General features: G+C 45.6%; 1 protein-coding gene across 1 annotated transcript; it reads left to right on the forward strand.

Annotated features, from left to right (window-relative positions):
- Positions 1-10: 10 nt before the first annotated feature.
- LOC306917537 (rho-related GTP-binding protein RhoE-like) lies at positions 11-14,568 on the forward strand (the record flags this gene model as incomplete). The annotated part of the gene is made up of 5 exons (XM_079495819.1): positions 11-289; positions 701-788; positions 9,382-9,491; positions 13,410-13,544; positions 14,311-14,568. The coding sequence occupies exons 1-5, from the start codon at positions 131-133 to the stop codon at positions 14,566-14,568; spliced, it is 750 nt and encodes a 249-aa protein (XP_079351945.1). The 5' UTR covers positions 11-130.
- Positions 14,569-15,170: the final 602 nt, after the last annotated feature.

Here is a 15,170-nt window from a genome sequence, read left to right on the forward strand (position 1 = left end):
ACATCTACAGTACAGTCACTTAGTTAGGACGTAGGAGTAGGCTACTATATACTACTGCGCGAAGGAGACATAATATTTGCGTTTTACTTCTTCCTCCTGCGGAACAGTGACTTGATCAAAAGTTCTATCAATGAAGGAAAGACGCTCTTGCCAGAAGCTGTCTCTGAAATCCGGCATGGATCCTACGCTGCTGCAGCAGAGCATCAAGTGCAAAATAGTGGTGGTCGGCGACAGTCGATGTGGAAAGACTGCGTTGCTTCACGTGTTCGCAAAGGACTGCTTTCCGGAGGTGAGTTTTGTGAGCTGCCATGTGCATGTCTGTCACTGTCTCTGTCTGCAATATACATTTATTAAACAGCCAAACCAATGACTACATCTGTACATCGTCATCATTAGCATGATCATCATCGTCATCATCATTATTACGACCACAAAAGGACAAAAATAAGCTCTCAAGCTTTGTGTTTTATTTATCCTTTTAGCAGGTATGTTTTGCATATGAACGTGGCCAATATTGGCCTACACATAAAGTTATTATTATGCAATAACCGCTCATTAATTTGTTTTCTGACTAAATACAATTTCAGGTTTACACAGGATTCTTTACTGTATAGTCTATTATTCGTTCACTGAAATGAAAGCTTTTGGCTAGCTATTTTACGCATCTAAATTAATAATCTATTTGAACTGTTTTGTGCAGACGTACGTCCCGACGGTGTTTGAAAACTACACGGCCAGCTTCGAAATTGACACGCAGAGAATTGAGCTCAGTTTGTGGGACACGTCAGGTAAACATCTTTTATCACTTTTCTGTGTCATTGCTGTGTCTGTGGCATATCTATCTATTTCATCTCAAACCTTTTCATTTCAACGACTCGCAATTGAATGTATTTGTCCACGGACACCCATCCGAAAATATTTGTTGTGGTAGACTAGAGAGTATAGAGATCCCGATACAACAATTGTGTTGTCAGAAATGTTTCAAAAGATATTCAAGACATTTCTTGGAACTTTGAAGCCTAAGATACAGTATGGGGTTATGGTTCCGTTGAACTGATTTGAGGCTATCAAGACATATTAACTAATTTAGCTGGGGACCCCACTTGGGGGCCATTCCATATTTTCTATCCCTTCTGTGTTACTGTATGTAGCCTACTATATGTACACTAGGTATGTATCTATCTGTATAGCCTATTCTGTGAAACAGCAAGGATGGAAGTGTCAGCTTGAGCCTTCTGCTCGCACAGGTCTGCAGCTATCGATTAAAGGCTTTTTTGGATCAGTCTAAATGAGCACTGGCATGTCCTCTGGACGGTTGGACCCTTGCCCCAATCCCCCAGTGACCCCCTTCTGAACATGTACAGCTTTCTGCCGCAGATTGGCTTTGCGTGAAACCAGATTACCACTAATATTGAGTTAAAGTGTGTTTTATGTCTCGGCGTATCTTAATTGATTCGCACTGGCTGACTGACACTAATGCATTAAGCTAACCCCTTCACATTTTATTTTCAGCCTTGCAAAAAAAAGAAAAAACTGAATGATTCTGTTTCCATCAGTAGTTGATTTAGGTAAAACGTTTTTTTGGTCTCCAGATGAGACAGCTCTGGTAAGGAGGCAGTCAAAGTCAAACCATAATAAAAAGCTTTAGAAGAAATTAAATAGATAATTAGAATAGAATAAATAAATCTGAAAGACAGGTCACAGATAAGTGGGACAGAAACATGTGAAGACCCTTGTATTGGAGGATCATGCTGTGCATTGCTTGCTCCTTGAGGTTTTGAAATAGTTGCTGTGACCAGCACGTGTACAGGCTCTTAAACTGCTTAGTGCATAGATTGTTTGTGGAACAGAGGGCTTTATGTTCAACACCCAAACCAGCTGCCGTCCCTTGTGCCGCACGCGCGCGTGTGTGTGTACGTGTGTGTACGTGTGTGTGTGCGTGTGTGTGTGTGTGTGTGCGTGTGTGCACGCTCTCCCACTGGCCCATCCATCAATGCCCAGACATTGAATAGCACAGCAGTCAGGCGTGAGTTAGGCGTATGTCGTGTGTGTGTGTGTGTGTGTGTGTGTGTGTGTGTGTGTGTGTGTGTGTGTGTGTGTGTGTGTGTGTGTGTGTGTGTGTGTGTGTGTGTGTGTGTGTGTGTGTGTGTGTGTGTGTGTGTGTGTGTGTGTGTGTGTGCGTGCGTGTGCGTGTGCATGTGTGAAGGGAGGGGACAGGCTGACAGCCAGCTGTTGTGAGTCTTTGGGCTCCAGATTCCATTCTCGTATCATGAGTGATGTTTGAAAAGATGTTCTCACACACATCTCACTACTTGGCATGCAGACTTGGCTACTTTTCACGCTATCAAACACAAAGAGAGATGGGTACAGGAAGACACTTAACCAGTACCACTGCAATTAACAAGCTCATCCACTGTGCACCTCATTGAAAAGGCCATCAGCTGCCAGTGACACATTGATTTTCCATGACCCCTACAAACTGAACTGCTTTGTTATGTCCTTGCACACATAACACCCCATTGTAATGTTCGGAAAGGTGTCTCGAGTCTAAGTCTAGATATCCTTTTGCTTGCACAACAGTAGAAGAAGCTTAAAAACTCCCCAAGAGCAACACAATTTTGCGAGGTAGCACAAATGTGGCTTTACAGTGCGTACGTGCAACCAACCAACAGACAAGTGTCAAAGCCACAATACATGGATCACATTTCAGTTGAATTGATTGATTTGGGTTGATTTTGGTTCGTGCACAATAGCAACAATAGCAACATAAAATGATAAAAAAAGACACACACACACACACACACAGCATATTTTCCATCTCCTCCACATACACTCATGCAGGGAAGACCTTCATATATACCCAGGAGGACAGGCCTGCATGCGGGGAATATTCATGCAGAAATGAGGTGCAGAAACAAACAAACGTTTCTTGTTGTTCCATGGATGCAGTACTGGGAGGGGGGTCTCTCTCTCTCTCCGTGAACCTAAAACAACAGGGGAATGTGTGGTGCCTCTCTGAGCCTGAGATACAGACAGACCCACTGACCTCATCCAGATCCTCATCCCCCATGCAGTCTCCCCCTCCCCTCCCAGGTTGACTGATTGATAGCTTTTTGTCTTGACTGGTCCCCCCCGGCCCTTCCTCTTTGAACTGGCACCTTTATCAGACATGCTACTGCCAATCGATCCGCCTGGTCCCGTGGCTGTCCCTCTAATGAGGTGGAGGGAGGGGTGGAGTAGGGTTAGGGTAGAGGCTTTTCATTGGGGGGTGGTAATAGTGGTAATGGTGGTGGTGCTTTGGAGATCGGGTGGGTGTGCCACGGGGGGCAATAGACAGGGACCACACATACAAGAACAGACACAGAGATAATGTAATGACATGCAAACACCTACACGCACTCACACATTGTGGTGGTCATGTATTTTGAGTGTCCTTATGAGCTGGAGTCCGTGTGTGTGTGTGTGTGTGTGTGTGTATGCGTGTGCGTGTGTGTGTGTGTGTGTGTGTGTGTGTGCGCGCACACGTGCGTGCCGTGTTTGTTGAGAAAGGGAGGGTGGTCATTTATGGGGTAATTCAGTTCATTAAGGTAAATGTCTGTGTCTGGCAGTTATATTGCCTGCCATTTGTCCTCTTGCGCTCTCTCTCTGTGTGTGTCGATCTCTCTCTATCTGTCTCTCTCTCCCTCTGCTGATATTGCTTCCTGGCCTCAGGGGCTGGTGACTTTGCCTTTGAAGCAGCTCAGTGCTGTCTCAAGGAAGTGCTCGATTCTGTTCTGTCCATCCATTTCTGTCTGTCTTTGCCTTTGACTGTGTGTGTGTGTGTGTGTGTGTGTGTGTGTGTGTGTGTGTGTGTGTGTGTGTGTGTGTGCGTGTGCGTGTGCGTGTGTGCACGCATGTTGTTTGTTGCCTATCTGTCTTCTGCCTGCATGACTCTGTAAAGGTGTGTGTTACTGACAACATAATTCAATAATTAAAAGTTACTAAAAGTACTACATTATTATTTAGTAAATAAAATGGCAATAATAAAGTGTGAAAGGGTGGAGAGGCTGTTTTGGTGTTAGAAGATCAATGCCCCCCCCCCCCTCCCCCCTCCAGCCCACCCAGTATGTGTTGATGTTTCCCTGAGCAAGACACTTTATTTCCCATATATCCACTTAATATAACCCCCAACTGCTCCACTTCGTATGCCAAGAAGAACGCGGGGCCTCGTTCACTTCCTTGCTTTCCGAGGCGGCTTGTTGTGTTGCACTCTGTGGGGCCGACTTGGAATGCTTTCATCGTAAGCAAGGAAATAATTCGTTTTGTTGTCACTTTTGGGTCAATTTATTAATGAATGTATTAAGTAGCCGTGTAATCAGCGGGATAATGAATGAATGGCTAGCTGGTCATTTTTGCTAAGTTAATCACGTGATTAAAGGGCAGGGGCTCAAGCCCCCTTTGAGATCTATGTGTGCACGTGCCTGCCCCCACCTGACTACACACACACACACACACACACACACACACACACACACACACACACACACACACATACATACATACATACATACATACATACATACATACATACATACATACATACATACATACATACATACATACATACATACATACATACATACATACATACATACATACATACATACATGCCTCTGCCTTGCATAGTCCCCAGTGAATAGGCAGGTTGCCCTTCACTGGTAACCTTACTTTGGATTTTAAATATATGAAGGTATTGTAGGCTGGGATTTTACAAAAAAGCCCCCCTTTTAAATACATACATACAGACATACAGACATACATACTTATAAGGTATGCCATCTGGTGGCTAATGAACCAAACACATTATCAGAAGTTGAAGCAGTTTTAGAGGACCCACTTTTAGGCCAGTGCAACAGAGCATGCTTTTGCCTTTTTTTAAAACCTTACCCATTTTAACCAAATACATACATACATACATACAGTGGCGGGAGGGGTGGGGTGGGCACCGTTCTGCCAGCCCATCAGCAGCCATTGTGGTTAGGGATCATATCTGTGCTGAGCGATTGGAGCCGCATGTCTAACATTCCTCCAACTGAAGGTTGCTGCCTCCCCTCCACAAAGACCTCCATTGTACACACCATGGCAGACATAGCACTCCAAAGGAGAAGTACGCATTTCCACTTAAAATACCTCGTTAGGCCTCCGGAGGAAATCAAATCACGCTGGAATCCACTGTAAGGTCACGCGTGTCAATTGTTTTTTACTCTTGAGAGTCTATTTGAACCCTCTCAGAATTGAATTTACACTCGTGAATTTCTCTTGTGTGCAAAGTTAGAACCAGTGAATCCAGTGGTACTGTTATTGCTGGTGTGTTAATTAATACATTGCTCCAGGTAAGGGGCCACAAGAAAGGTCCCTGTGCGGGCCGCATTTGGCCCACGGGCCGCCAGTTGAACATCCCTCCACAGTTTCACATAGCCAACACAAAATGTATGCTTCCCAATAATGGATAAATATCGGCTACTGGCATCGGTGAATGTCAAGTTTATTCGCCAATACCGATATAGAGGGTATGCGCATGCTTAAAGTGAATGGCACATCGAGTGGCAAATCGAGTGGCAAAGCAACATGCAAAGTGAGTTTAACATTGTTTAACGTTGTTTAATGCAATCAGATATGACTTTTCTGTTTGGATGCATGGGTTGTCAAGGCCAGAAAGCAGTCTTTTGCCACTCAGTAGGCATTCCTGCATAACTTCCGGGTTTGATGATGATGTCACACGCATACCCTCTATTGAATGATAATAACATGTGCTATTTTCACTATTAAAACAAATAAATTGTCGTCATCAAGGCAAAAGTTTGAAATAATCGCGTTGAAGTAATACCGGTTTGAAGTAATACCGCCCAGCCCTACTAGCCTGTCAAATGCAGCTGGGACTACCTCGGTTGTGTGTGAGAAAGAGAGAAGGAACAGGGTGGGTGTCTTCCTTCCTTCCAGATTTAGAACCCCCGTGGGGGAACAATCATAGGAGCTAATTAGGTGACAGTCAGCAGCTCGCTCTGTGTGTGTGTGCGTGCATGCGTGCGTGCGTGCGTGCGTGCGTGCGTGCGTGCGTGCGTGCGTGCGTACGTGCTCGAGCGCATGCATGCTTGTGCGTGTGCATAGCTTGTGTGCACATCCTAGGATTTCCTCTCATCCGTCCGCTCGGCAGTCCGTAAAGGGAAATGACCTCAAAGCAGCGTTGACACAGTGGCATCATGGCCTCACCCCAGCCCTAATGCTGTTACTGTGTCTAGACTGGAATTTAAAATGTCAAGATGGCTATTTTCAGGTCCTCTGGTTTTACTTATTTCCTAACTGTATTAATATGCACGAGTTCCTGTTGGGTCGGGTAAAGTTTCATTTTGTGCACTTTGAAAAGATGCCTGAATTTCAACTGTAGAGAGAACGTAATGAAGGAAGTGCTTTCGCCAGATTCGCTCTATTTGGTCAAAATCGGCATAATGGTGACATTACCGCCACCATCAGGACTGGGTATAATATACTATAGGATTGCCGTGTTAAAATGAGATATAGTGTGTATATCACAGATTTTTCTATTGGCATTAAAATGACGAATTAAACATTATGAATAGTGCAGGCAGAAGGCACAATGCACTGTTAATTAGGCTGGCCATAAGCCAGTTAAGTCCATTTTTAAAAGAGTCGGTGGACTGTGGTGCTCTCAGGTGAATGGGGAGAGAGTTCCATAGACATGGGGCTGTGTGGCAGAAGGCCCGGTCGCCCATGGTGCGGAGGTTGGTGTGGGGGACGGGGAGAAGATGGGTGTTGGAGGAGCGGAGGCTTCGGGTGGTGGGTTTAGGGGCGATGAGTTCTTTGAGGTAGGGGGGGGCATTTCCATGGATGCACTGGTATGTAAGTATAGGGAGATATGCCAGGGACCCCCATGAGAGAAGATTGTTATGGCTCTCGCAGTGATTCTCAACCCGTTTCATTTCAAGGACCCCAGTTTGACACGCATTAGTCTACGGACCCTCCATTTAATGGCATTTCTATCTCTGGGACCCCAATTTCTATTGTAAAAAATCAATGTTAATCTGAGATGACACTCTGAGAGTGTACAACGGGTCCATTTGGTTCCATTTGTACACTCTCAGAGTTACAGATCCATAAGGGTCCATTTGGTTCTAAACTATCATTTAGCTGGGGACCCCCTGGAACTATCTCAAGGGCCCCTGGGGGTCCGCAGACCCCACTTTGGGAACCACTGCTGTAGAGAGAACGTAATGACCGTCAACGTGACTTGGAGAATGTGGTGCAGAGACACAGCCATAAGACTTGCAGGGTTCATGGCAGCTCCGTGTATGGAAACCTTACGCACGTGGTACAAACAGCAGGCCCCCATGTGTGCAGTGCAGGAACTTGTTAAAATTGCCAAAGGTTTCTGCAAACATGCATAAAATTCCTTTCTATCCAACGCCCTCACAAGCTCATACAGTATGTTTTTTTATGTTATTGTTCCCAGGAGTCGGAGGCTATGAAAACCTTAAAACTTTGGGATGCGGTTTTGTGAGTGACGCTGAGACACAGCCAGTGAAAATAGGACTTAAATTCTTGTGGCTGATCTCATCTCTGCACTGTACTTCCCCTTGCTATGTCACCGATAGCACTTAAAATCAGGGCCTTTGGTTTGGTCAGTGTCATGTGTCACGTGCCACGGCCTCCACGGCAAAGCTAAGTCAATAGAAAATGACAGGATCGAGTAGAACACTAATCCCACTGAACCACATTTTCATCTGATAGCCCAACATAATTTTAGCTACAGTATGTTGACATTACAGATTTACAGTGTCAGTTGTCTTCAGGGATCAGCAGAGGAAAATGTATAATGTCAAAGGTCATTAAGACAGTCTTGTTTTACAGTGTCATGGATTGTTGTTTGTTTGATTATCTGTAAGGACAATTAAATCACCCCCACCCCACCCCAAATGGCTTTTTGGATTAGGAACACCAGATCTGTGTGCGTGCAGCCGTGCATGGCAGTGAACTGTTGTATTTGTGCATGTGCATGATAGTAGCTTCCTGCCATTTCTCTAGAATCTGTTGTGAACAGGATCTCCCATGGATTCCTCCAGTTACAAAGAAATCACACCGTGTGAGTGGTGCAACTCCCCTCTCCCCTAACCCTCCGCCCCCCCCCCCCCCACCCCCCCCCCCTCTCTCTCTCTCATTAGCAGTCAACAGTGCAGCACTATCTCTCTCTCTCTCTGTTTCTGGCACAACAGCGCCACTTTTGCCCCTACTGGTACTCATAGTCACATAGGTTAACAACACGGACATTGCTTCTCATCCATTGCCTTCTTCATCCATTGCCATGGATTGGTTGCACCACTCAAAAAGCTACATTCCCAAGATTCCTGGTGTGGGGTCAGAGTGCCGAATCCCCCGGCACCTGGCCAGAGTGGCCAAAATGGCCTTGACTCACCTTGACACTACGCCACACTCCCTTGTTCGAGAGCTCTCTCAGAGAGAGAGAGAGAGAGAGAGCAGTGTCCCTCACACATGGTCTCAATCCGTGGTGGAAGCCACTTCCTAGCTCCATTTTCCATGGAAGATTTTCCATGTTCTGGGTTCAGTTCAAACAAGGATTCTCGCCGTAGTCTGCAACATTTTTTCCACTGACTGTGTGGATCTACACTACGTAGTCTGATCTTCAGTGGGAGCTTACAGTATTGTCTGGTTTTTAGTCAACTTCAATTTACATTTCTGCAGTTCCTTGTATCAGTGCTGCTATGTTGATCATATTCACTCTTCAGCCATTTTGCTCTGTCATCATACTCGGGGTGGGGGTTGAGGGGGTGTAGGTGTGAGTCCTGTCCATCCATGTATTTTTACGGCTAATCCTGTGATGCTTGAGTACCGGTAGATTTGATGCTTTAGGCCTCCCAAGAGTTCAAGTCTGATTACTTTCCGGCCTCAAATTGAATCCTGACACAGCCTTGCACCTGTGTCTCCTTAACGCTGTCTGCACTGTGGTAATAAACCTTTCTAACGTAACAGCTTCAAAGGCCTCTGTAGTGCGTATAATATATGCCTCTGTAGTGTGGAATATATCCTTCAGTGGCTTAATGTTATTTCAGCTCACACGGTTTAGCTAAATCTAAATAATTGTATTTGGTCTGACTTTCTCATGGGAAGTGGAAATGCTGTTGTCATACTATGTAACTGCACTTGTCAGCCAGCTTTCACCTCGCTGATTTGAAACTCGAGTCTCTCCACCCTCTCTCTCTCTCTCTCTCTCTCTCTCTCTCTCTCTCTCTCTCTCTCTCTCTCTCTCTCTCTCTCTCTCTCGTCTGTATGTCTCTCCACTGGTTAAACGACTGTCTCGTGTCCCTTCAGGTTCTCCGTACTACGACAATGTGAGGCCTCTCTCCTACCCGGACTCCGACGCCGTCCTCATCTGTTTCGACATCAGCCGGCCGGAAACCCTCGATAGTGTCGTGAAAAAGGTTTGTTGTTGCCCGCCATTTGTTTGTTTGTTTATTCTCTCTCTATCTATCTCTCTCTCTCTCTCTGTCTGTCTGTCTCTCTGTCTTATTCAAATGAAATCTCATGTACCGGTAAATGAAGTGCATGTCTTTCAAAGCACCTTCCTGTTATCTGCTCCGGAAGGGTTAAAACAAAGTCCCAGTTGAAGTCCACTCCAGAGACTTTATAGCTGTGAGGTGCACTTGGGTGGTCAGCAGCATCTTGTGATATACAGTATGCGAAAAATGCATAGAAAACTGCATTTTGGCACAGTTATACCTAACCTATATCACACAATAACAACCTATAACAATACAAAAACAACAAACAGGTTTTGATCAGGAAGCCACCAAGGACCTGTCCTGGGCCCACGAGGAAAAGGCTGTGCCGTTGAGCAAGGAACAGTTGCCACAGAGGCACTGCAACCTTAACCTGACTCCGCCAGATGGGGCAGCAGAGAGTACACTGGGTTCCCCCCTCCTGCTCCCATCTGGGAACTCTCAGGCAGACTTGATGCTCCGGCCACCAAACGGCCTGGCCAATCAGCGGCAGCTAGAGGCGGGATCAAGGCATACACAGTGCTGCCTTGAGAGTTCCCAGATGGGAGCAGGAGGGGGGAACCCAGTGTACTCTCTGCTGCCCCATCTGGCGGAGTCAGGTTACTGCAACCTGTGGTTGTACAGAATGACTCTCAGGTGTGCATGTGTTGCATGATGCGTTGTGTGTGCAACGCAAAGCAGGAGTCTATGTATGTTGCTATACGGAAAGGAAAAAACTGTGAGCTTTTCCAGTTTAAAGACAGATTAAAAGGAAAACGCTGTCTGCAACAGAACAGGAAGGATCAATCGTGTAAGAGTCTTGCTCAAAACAATCGCTTCAATTATTGGACAGATTTCAGTCGTGGGAATGTCTAGACAATTAGACTTAAATGGTCTAGGCTTTCGTGTGTGTGTGTGTGTGTGTGTGTGTGTGTGTGTGTGTGTGTGTGTGTGTGTGTGTGTGTGTGTGTGTGTGTGTGTGTGTGTGGTTGTGCGCGCGTGCTACCAACCATGCAAGGTTTAGTAGTGGGTTTTTTATCGAGGTCCAACATCCAAAAAAGTGAACTCTATCCCCAACTGACCAGCCAGCCTGCCCACGGCCACATTAACCCCAGAGGATTTTCTCCCCAGTGAAATGCCATTGATCACAGAACACCTATTGTTTTCCGGGAGGGAGGAAGCCATGGGGATTACGTGCGTTTTTTCTTTCCAGGGCTCAAAGTGGCAGCGGCCCATGTGAGAGGGAGCAGGAAGTGGCTACTTTAACCTTGGTACTTAAAGGGCGGCCGAGGGGGAGCGGATAAAGATCTCTGCCTCACAAAGTGCTGCTTGTGGCGATGGAGGGATCTCGTATCGGTTGCGTCTTGACTCGTCCTGATTTACTACCCCATTGGCCTTCCTCAGGCTGGCACTGGATGGATCATCACTATGCATTCTTGCAAGCAGATCCTCGTGGGCGTTAGGTTACACTGCATGCTTCCACTACTACACTCCTCGCTGTCAGGGCGGCTGTGGCTCAGGAGGTAGAGCAGGTCGTCCAATGATCCATGGGTCGGCGGTTCGAATCCCGGCTCCTCCTGTCTACACACAGTCCTGTGTGTCGACACTGAACCCCAAATTGCTCCCGATGTGCTGGTTGGTACCTTGCATGGCTTCCGCCGCAATCGGTGTATGAATGAGTGTGTGAATGGGTGAATGTAATGCACAATCTATGTAAAGCGCCTTGGATAAAGGCGCTATATAAATGCACCATTTACCATTTACTCGCTAGAAAGGTTCTAGTTTCAATATGGAGCCATCTGGTTCAATAAAATACCTGGATCCTTTGTGAACAACAATATGAATTGGTCACATCATGTAGTTTTTTAGCCCTGCTAGTGGTGTCTGTCCGTCCATCAACCTACAGTAACTCTGTGGTTTTCAACCAGTGGTCCGGGGACCACCAGTGGTCCTTGACGGGGTTCCAGGTGGTCCACAGTTAAATGATGTTGATAACCAAATAGACCCTTATTAGATCTTTAACTCTTGAGAGCGTAAAATGAAAGCGAATGGACCCGTCAGGGTTAAACACCTGCATTAGACTACTTAATTTACAAGAAGTCTGCACAATTAGAGCATGTAAAATAATTCTTATTTTGATCAACGTTTGCCTGTTATCTCTCCTAATTGTGGACAAAATCTTATCCAACGACAACAAAATATTCCTTCGTTTTGGGTCTGCAATCAAATGGTGGTCCGTGGCTTAAATGCAGAATAAATAATGGGCCTTGATATGAAAAAGGTTGAAAAACACTGACTTAACTCTTTGGTCGCCAACAGTACAATCTCAAAATCTACTGGCTGTATAGAAATGGAATTACATGTTTACATTCATGCTCTGCAGACGATGACCCTTACTGATTTCGGTGACCCCATGGCCTTTCCTCTAGTGCCACCCTTAGGCGGCACTTCCACTTGCACACAAGATATCTCAAAATCTAATGGGAAGATTGATTGACTGACTGACCCTACTGACCCCACGGCCTTTCTTCTAATCAAGCGCAACCCCTTGTTTTCTGCTTTAAAGACACTTTGTAGGTTTTTGTACATGTATTTTTATTCACCTTAAAGCTTTTGCTGTTATTGTAAATGTGTTAATTAATTGTTAATTAATTAATTTGTTAATTATATATTCACTATATGAATGTATAATAATAATGCCCACCTACACACGCACAAACACAAATTTGAACACTAACAATACATTTTTTTTTATCATTTAGCCCCACAGTTTGTTGTGTCACTTGTACAAGTGAGGCTCTACACACCCTCCACCAACCTGGGGAGAGCAACGGACTTGAACTCATGCTTCCTTCATGCATGAGTGTCCAAGTTGCTCCTTTACACCTGACAGGGGGGAGTTTCCCTGGTTGGACGTAGCACGTGGAAGCCGTGGAAGGAACACGTTATTCCGACCAGTTCCTTTCCCCTCCATCAGGCGCCCCGGCTGGCCAGGGGGAGGCACTTTACTCTTTAAGCGATGCTGAACCTTGGGGTTGTATGGCATAGCTACTGTACAGTGACAAAATCCCACTTACTTGCCAGTTCAGGCAAGCAGAAAGTAAACTCACACAAACTCACAACTATTTTTGTTTTACTTGCCCCGGGCAATCGGGCAGCCATTAGTGTCAACCCCTGCGAGGTATGAGTGACACCCTCATAAATAAGCAAGTTGTGGTCCAGTGAGAGCTCTGCTGCACAGAGAGAATCAAAGCCAGCAGCTGCTCCCGGCTGGGGAGCTTGCAGGCAGGGAGGAGAAGGACAAACACTCAATGCTCATCTCTAGCACCTTGTCTGTAAACCAGTGGTTCCCAAACGTTTTCATGTCAAGGACCCCCAAATGGGCACTAATTAGCCCCATTCTCAACCATTTTAATTTCAAGTACCCTCAGTTTGACATGTATTAGTCTACGGACCCCCATTCAATAACATTTCTATCTTTGAGACCCCAATTTATATTGTAAAATCAATGTTAATTTAACATGTTAACATGTTAAAGTGAAATATAACTTTGAGATGGATTTGGGACTCAGCCTGATTGGGTTCATTTGGGATCTGCAGAGGTAGAGGAAAAGGAGCTCACAGCCTAGGGCTTCGGTACATTTCCCAGGTTTTGTGTCTGCGGTGTTTCCTCTGTAGCTGCAGAGGTGTTGGTCATAATATTTTCATAAATTGTGTACTTGTGTGGTGTGTGTGTGTGTGTGTAGCTACGTTAAAGTGCCTTTGAGCAAGGCACAGAGCTCATAAGCACATGCATTCTTAGCATGAATACTGTGCATTTCAGTGATTGAACTGACAGCGTATATGTTCTCTTCTCCTCAGTGGAAAGGAGAGATCCAGGAGTTCTGCCCCAACACCAAGATGCTGCTGGTGGGCTGTAAGTCGGACCTGCGAACTGACCTGAGTACACTGGTGGAGCTGTCCAACCACAGGCAGTCACCTGTCTCCTACGATCAGGTACACTGCTCTACAAGTAGCAGGCTATTTGTTTTACTTTCAGCTATTAACCCATTTAGGCCTGACCTCAACATTTAAAAAAAAATCTTCTAAATCCTCCAGTTTTCTGAAATAAATATTTTCACGATTTTTCAAAAATAGCAGACCTACAAGCTCGTAGCGCGCCACTCGGTGGTGCGCTACGAGCTTGTAGATCTGCTATTTTTCAATAGCTAAAGCATGACATAATGCTAACACCAAAAGGGGTTCCCGCCCAAAATGGGGTAATAATAATAATAATAATAACTCAATATTGTATGTCTTTGACCGAATAGATTATTTGTATTAATGTATGTATTCTTGTCTGATTCTGAAGTCAGCTGAACAGTCTCAAATGGGTTTTTTTAACCCATTATGGGATACATTGTTGTATGTCGGAACTAAAGCCTGTATACCCACCTTTAAAACCCAGCCTGTATACCCACCTTTTGAGAAAAGGTTTTTGGAAGGCGTTTTTAAACTCGGCCTCGTGACCAAAATGGGTTAAGTGGAGGATTTATAATGTTGCAATGCCGCCAATACAGTCATTACAGCATATCACTCATGAATGAGTTGACATTGTGTTCTAGTTTACGTCACCCTTGATTGATCCCTTAAGGAAGGGAAATCCCTACACCATGGTGACACAATTCAATCCCTCTCTTGCCCAAAACACTTGGCATTTACCGTTCAATGGTGACTAAATTTGACCCCTCCCCCTCTCTCTCTCTCTCTCTCCTTCCCCCAGGGCTCCAGCATGGCTAAGCAGATTTCGGCGCCCTACATCGAGTGCTCCGCCCAGCAGTCGGAGAACAGCGTCAGGGACATTTTCCACGTGGCCACGTTGGCCTGCGTCAACAAGAGCGGCAAGAACGTCAAGCGCGGCGGCAACAAGGCCGCCCGCTCCGCCAAGCGGATCTCTCACATGCCCGTGAGGCCCGACCTGGCGGCGGCCGTCACCTCCGACCTCCGCAAGGACAAAGCCAAAAGCTGCTCGGTCATGTGATCGGGGCGGACTCAGACCTGAGGTGGGGGGAGTGGGGGGTGGGGTATATACCAAGGAAGACAGAGCACAGGATGGTAGCTGGCAGGTGAATGCCCCTTCCTTCATCCTGAAGTGTTTTTTTTTATTTAATACGCTCCATCCCATGCTGGTGGAAAACACTGTGCCAATGAAAATGAGAACTCTTCAGTCTCTTTTCGACTACAAGAACTGTGTCGTGTAACGTTTTTTTCCCCAGGTTCTGGATTTGATTCCATACGCTTCTTGGAAGTTCTGTGAACCCAGAACTTATTTATACTTTTTCTTTTTTGTTTGGTTTTTATTTAATGGTGAAAATAACTGATCTACAAGCTCACAATGAGTCATGTATAGCTTGTATTATCGCTTTTTATGAGGTTTCTTTTGTGTGTTAAGGGTGTACCTCCCAATTCACGGGTGGCTATGGTTACAACGGAAAAAAGAAGAAAAAAAACATCACAGAATGTCACAGGTTCTGGAAAGTTTCAGGTTCTGGGTTACCTTTTGTAGCGGAAAAAGAGTTTCTATTTCATTTTACACGTAGTTACCTTCCCAGCGTCTCCACAAACCTCCCACACCAGAAGAGG

Source organism: Electrona antarctica (genome assembly GCF_951216825.1).
Source record: "Electrona antarctica genome assembly, chromosome: 24".
Classification (NCBI taxonomy): domain Eukaryota; kingdom Metazoa; phylum Chordata; class Actinopteri; order Myctophiformes; family Myctophidae; genus Electrona; species Electrona antarctica.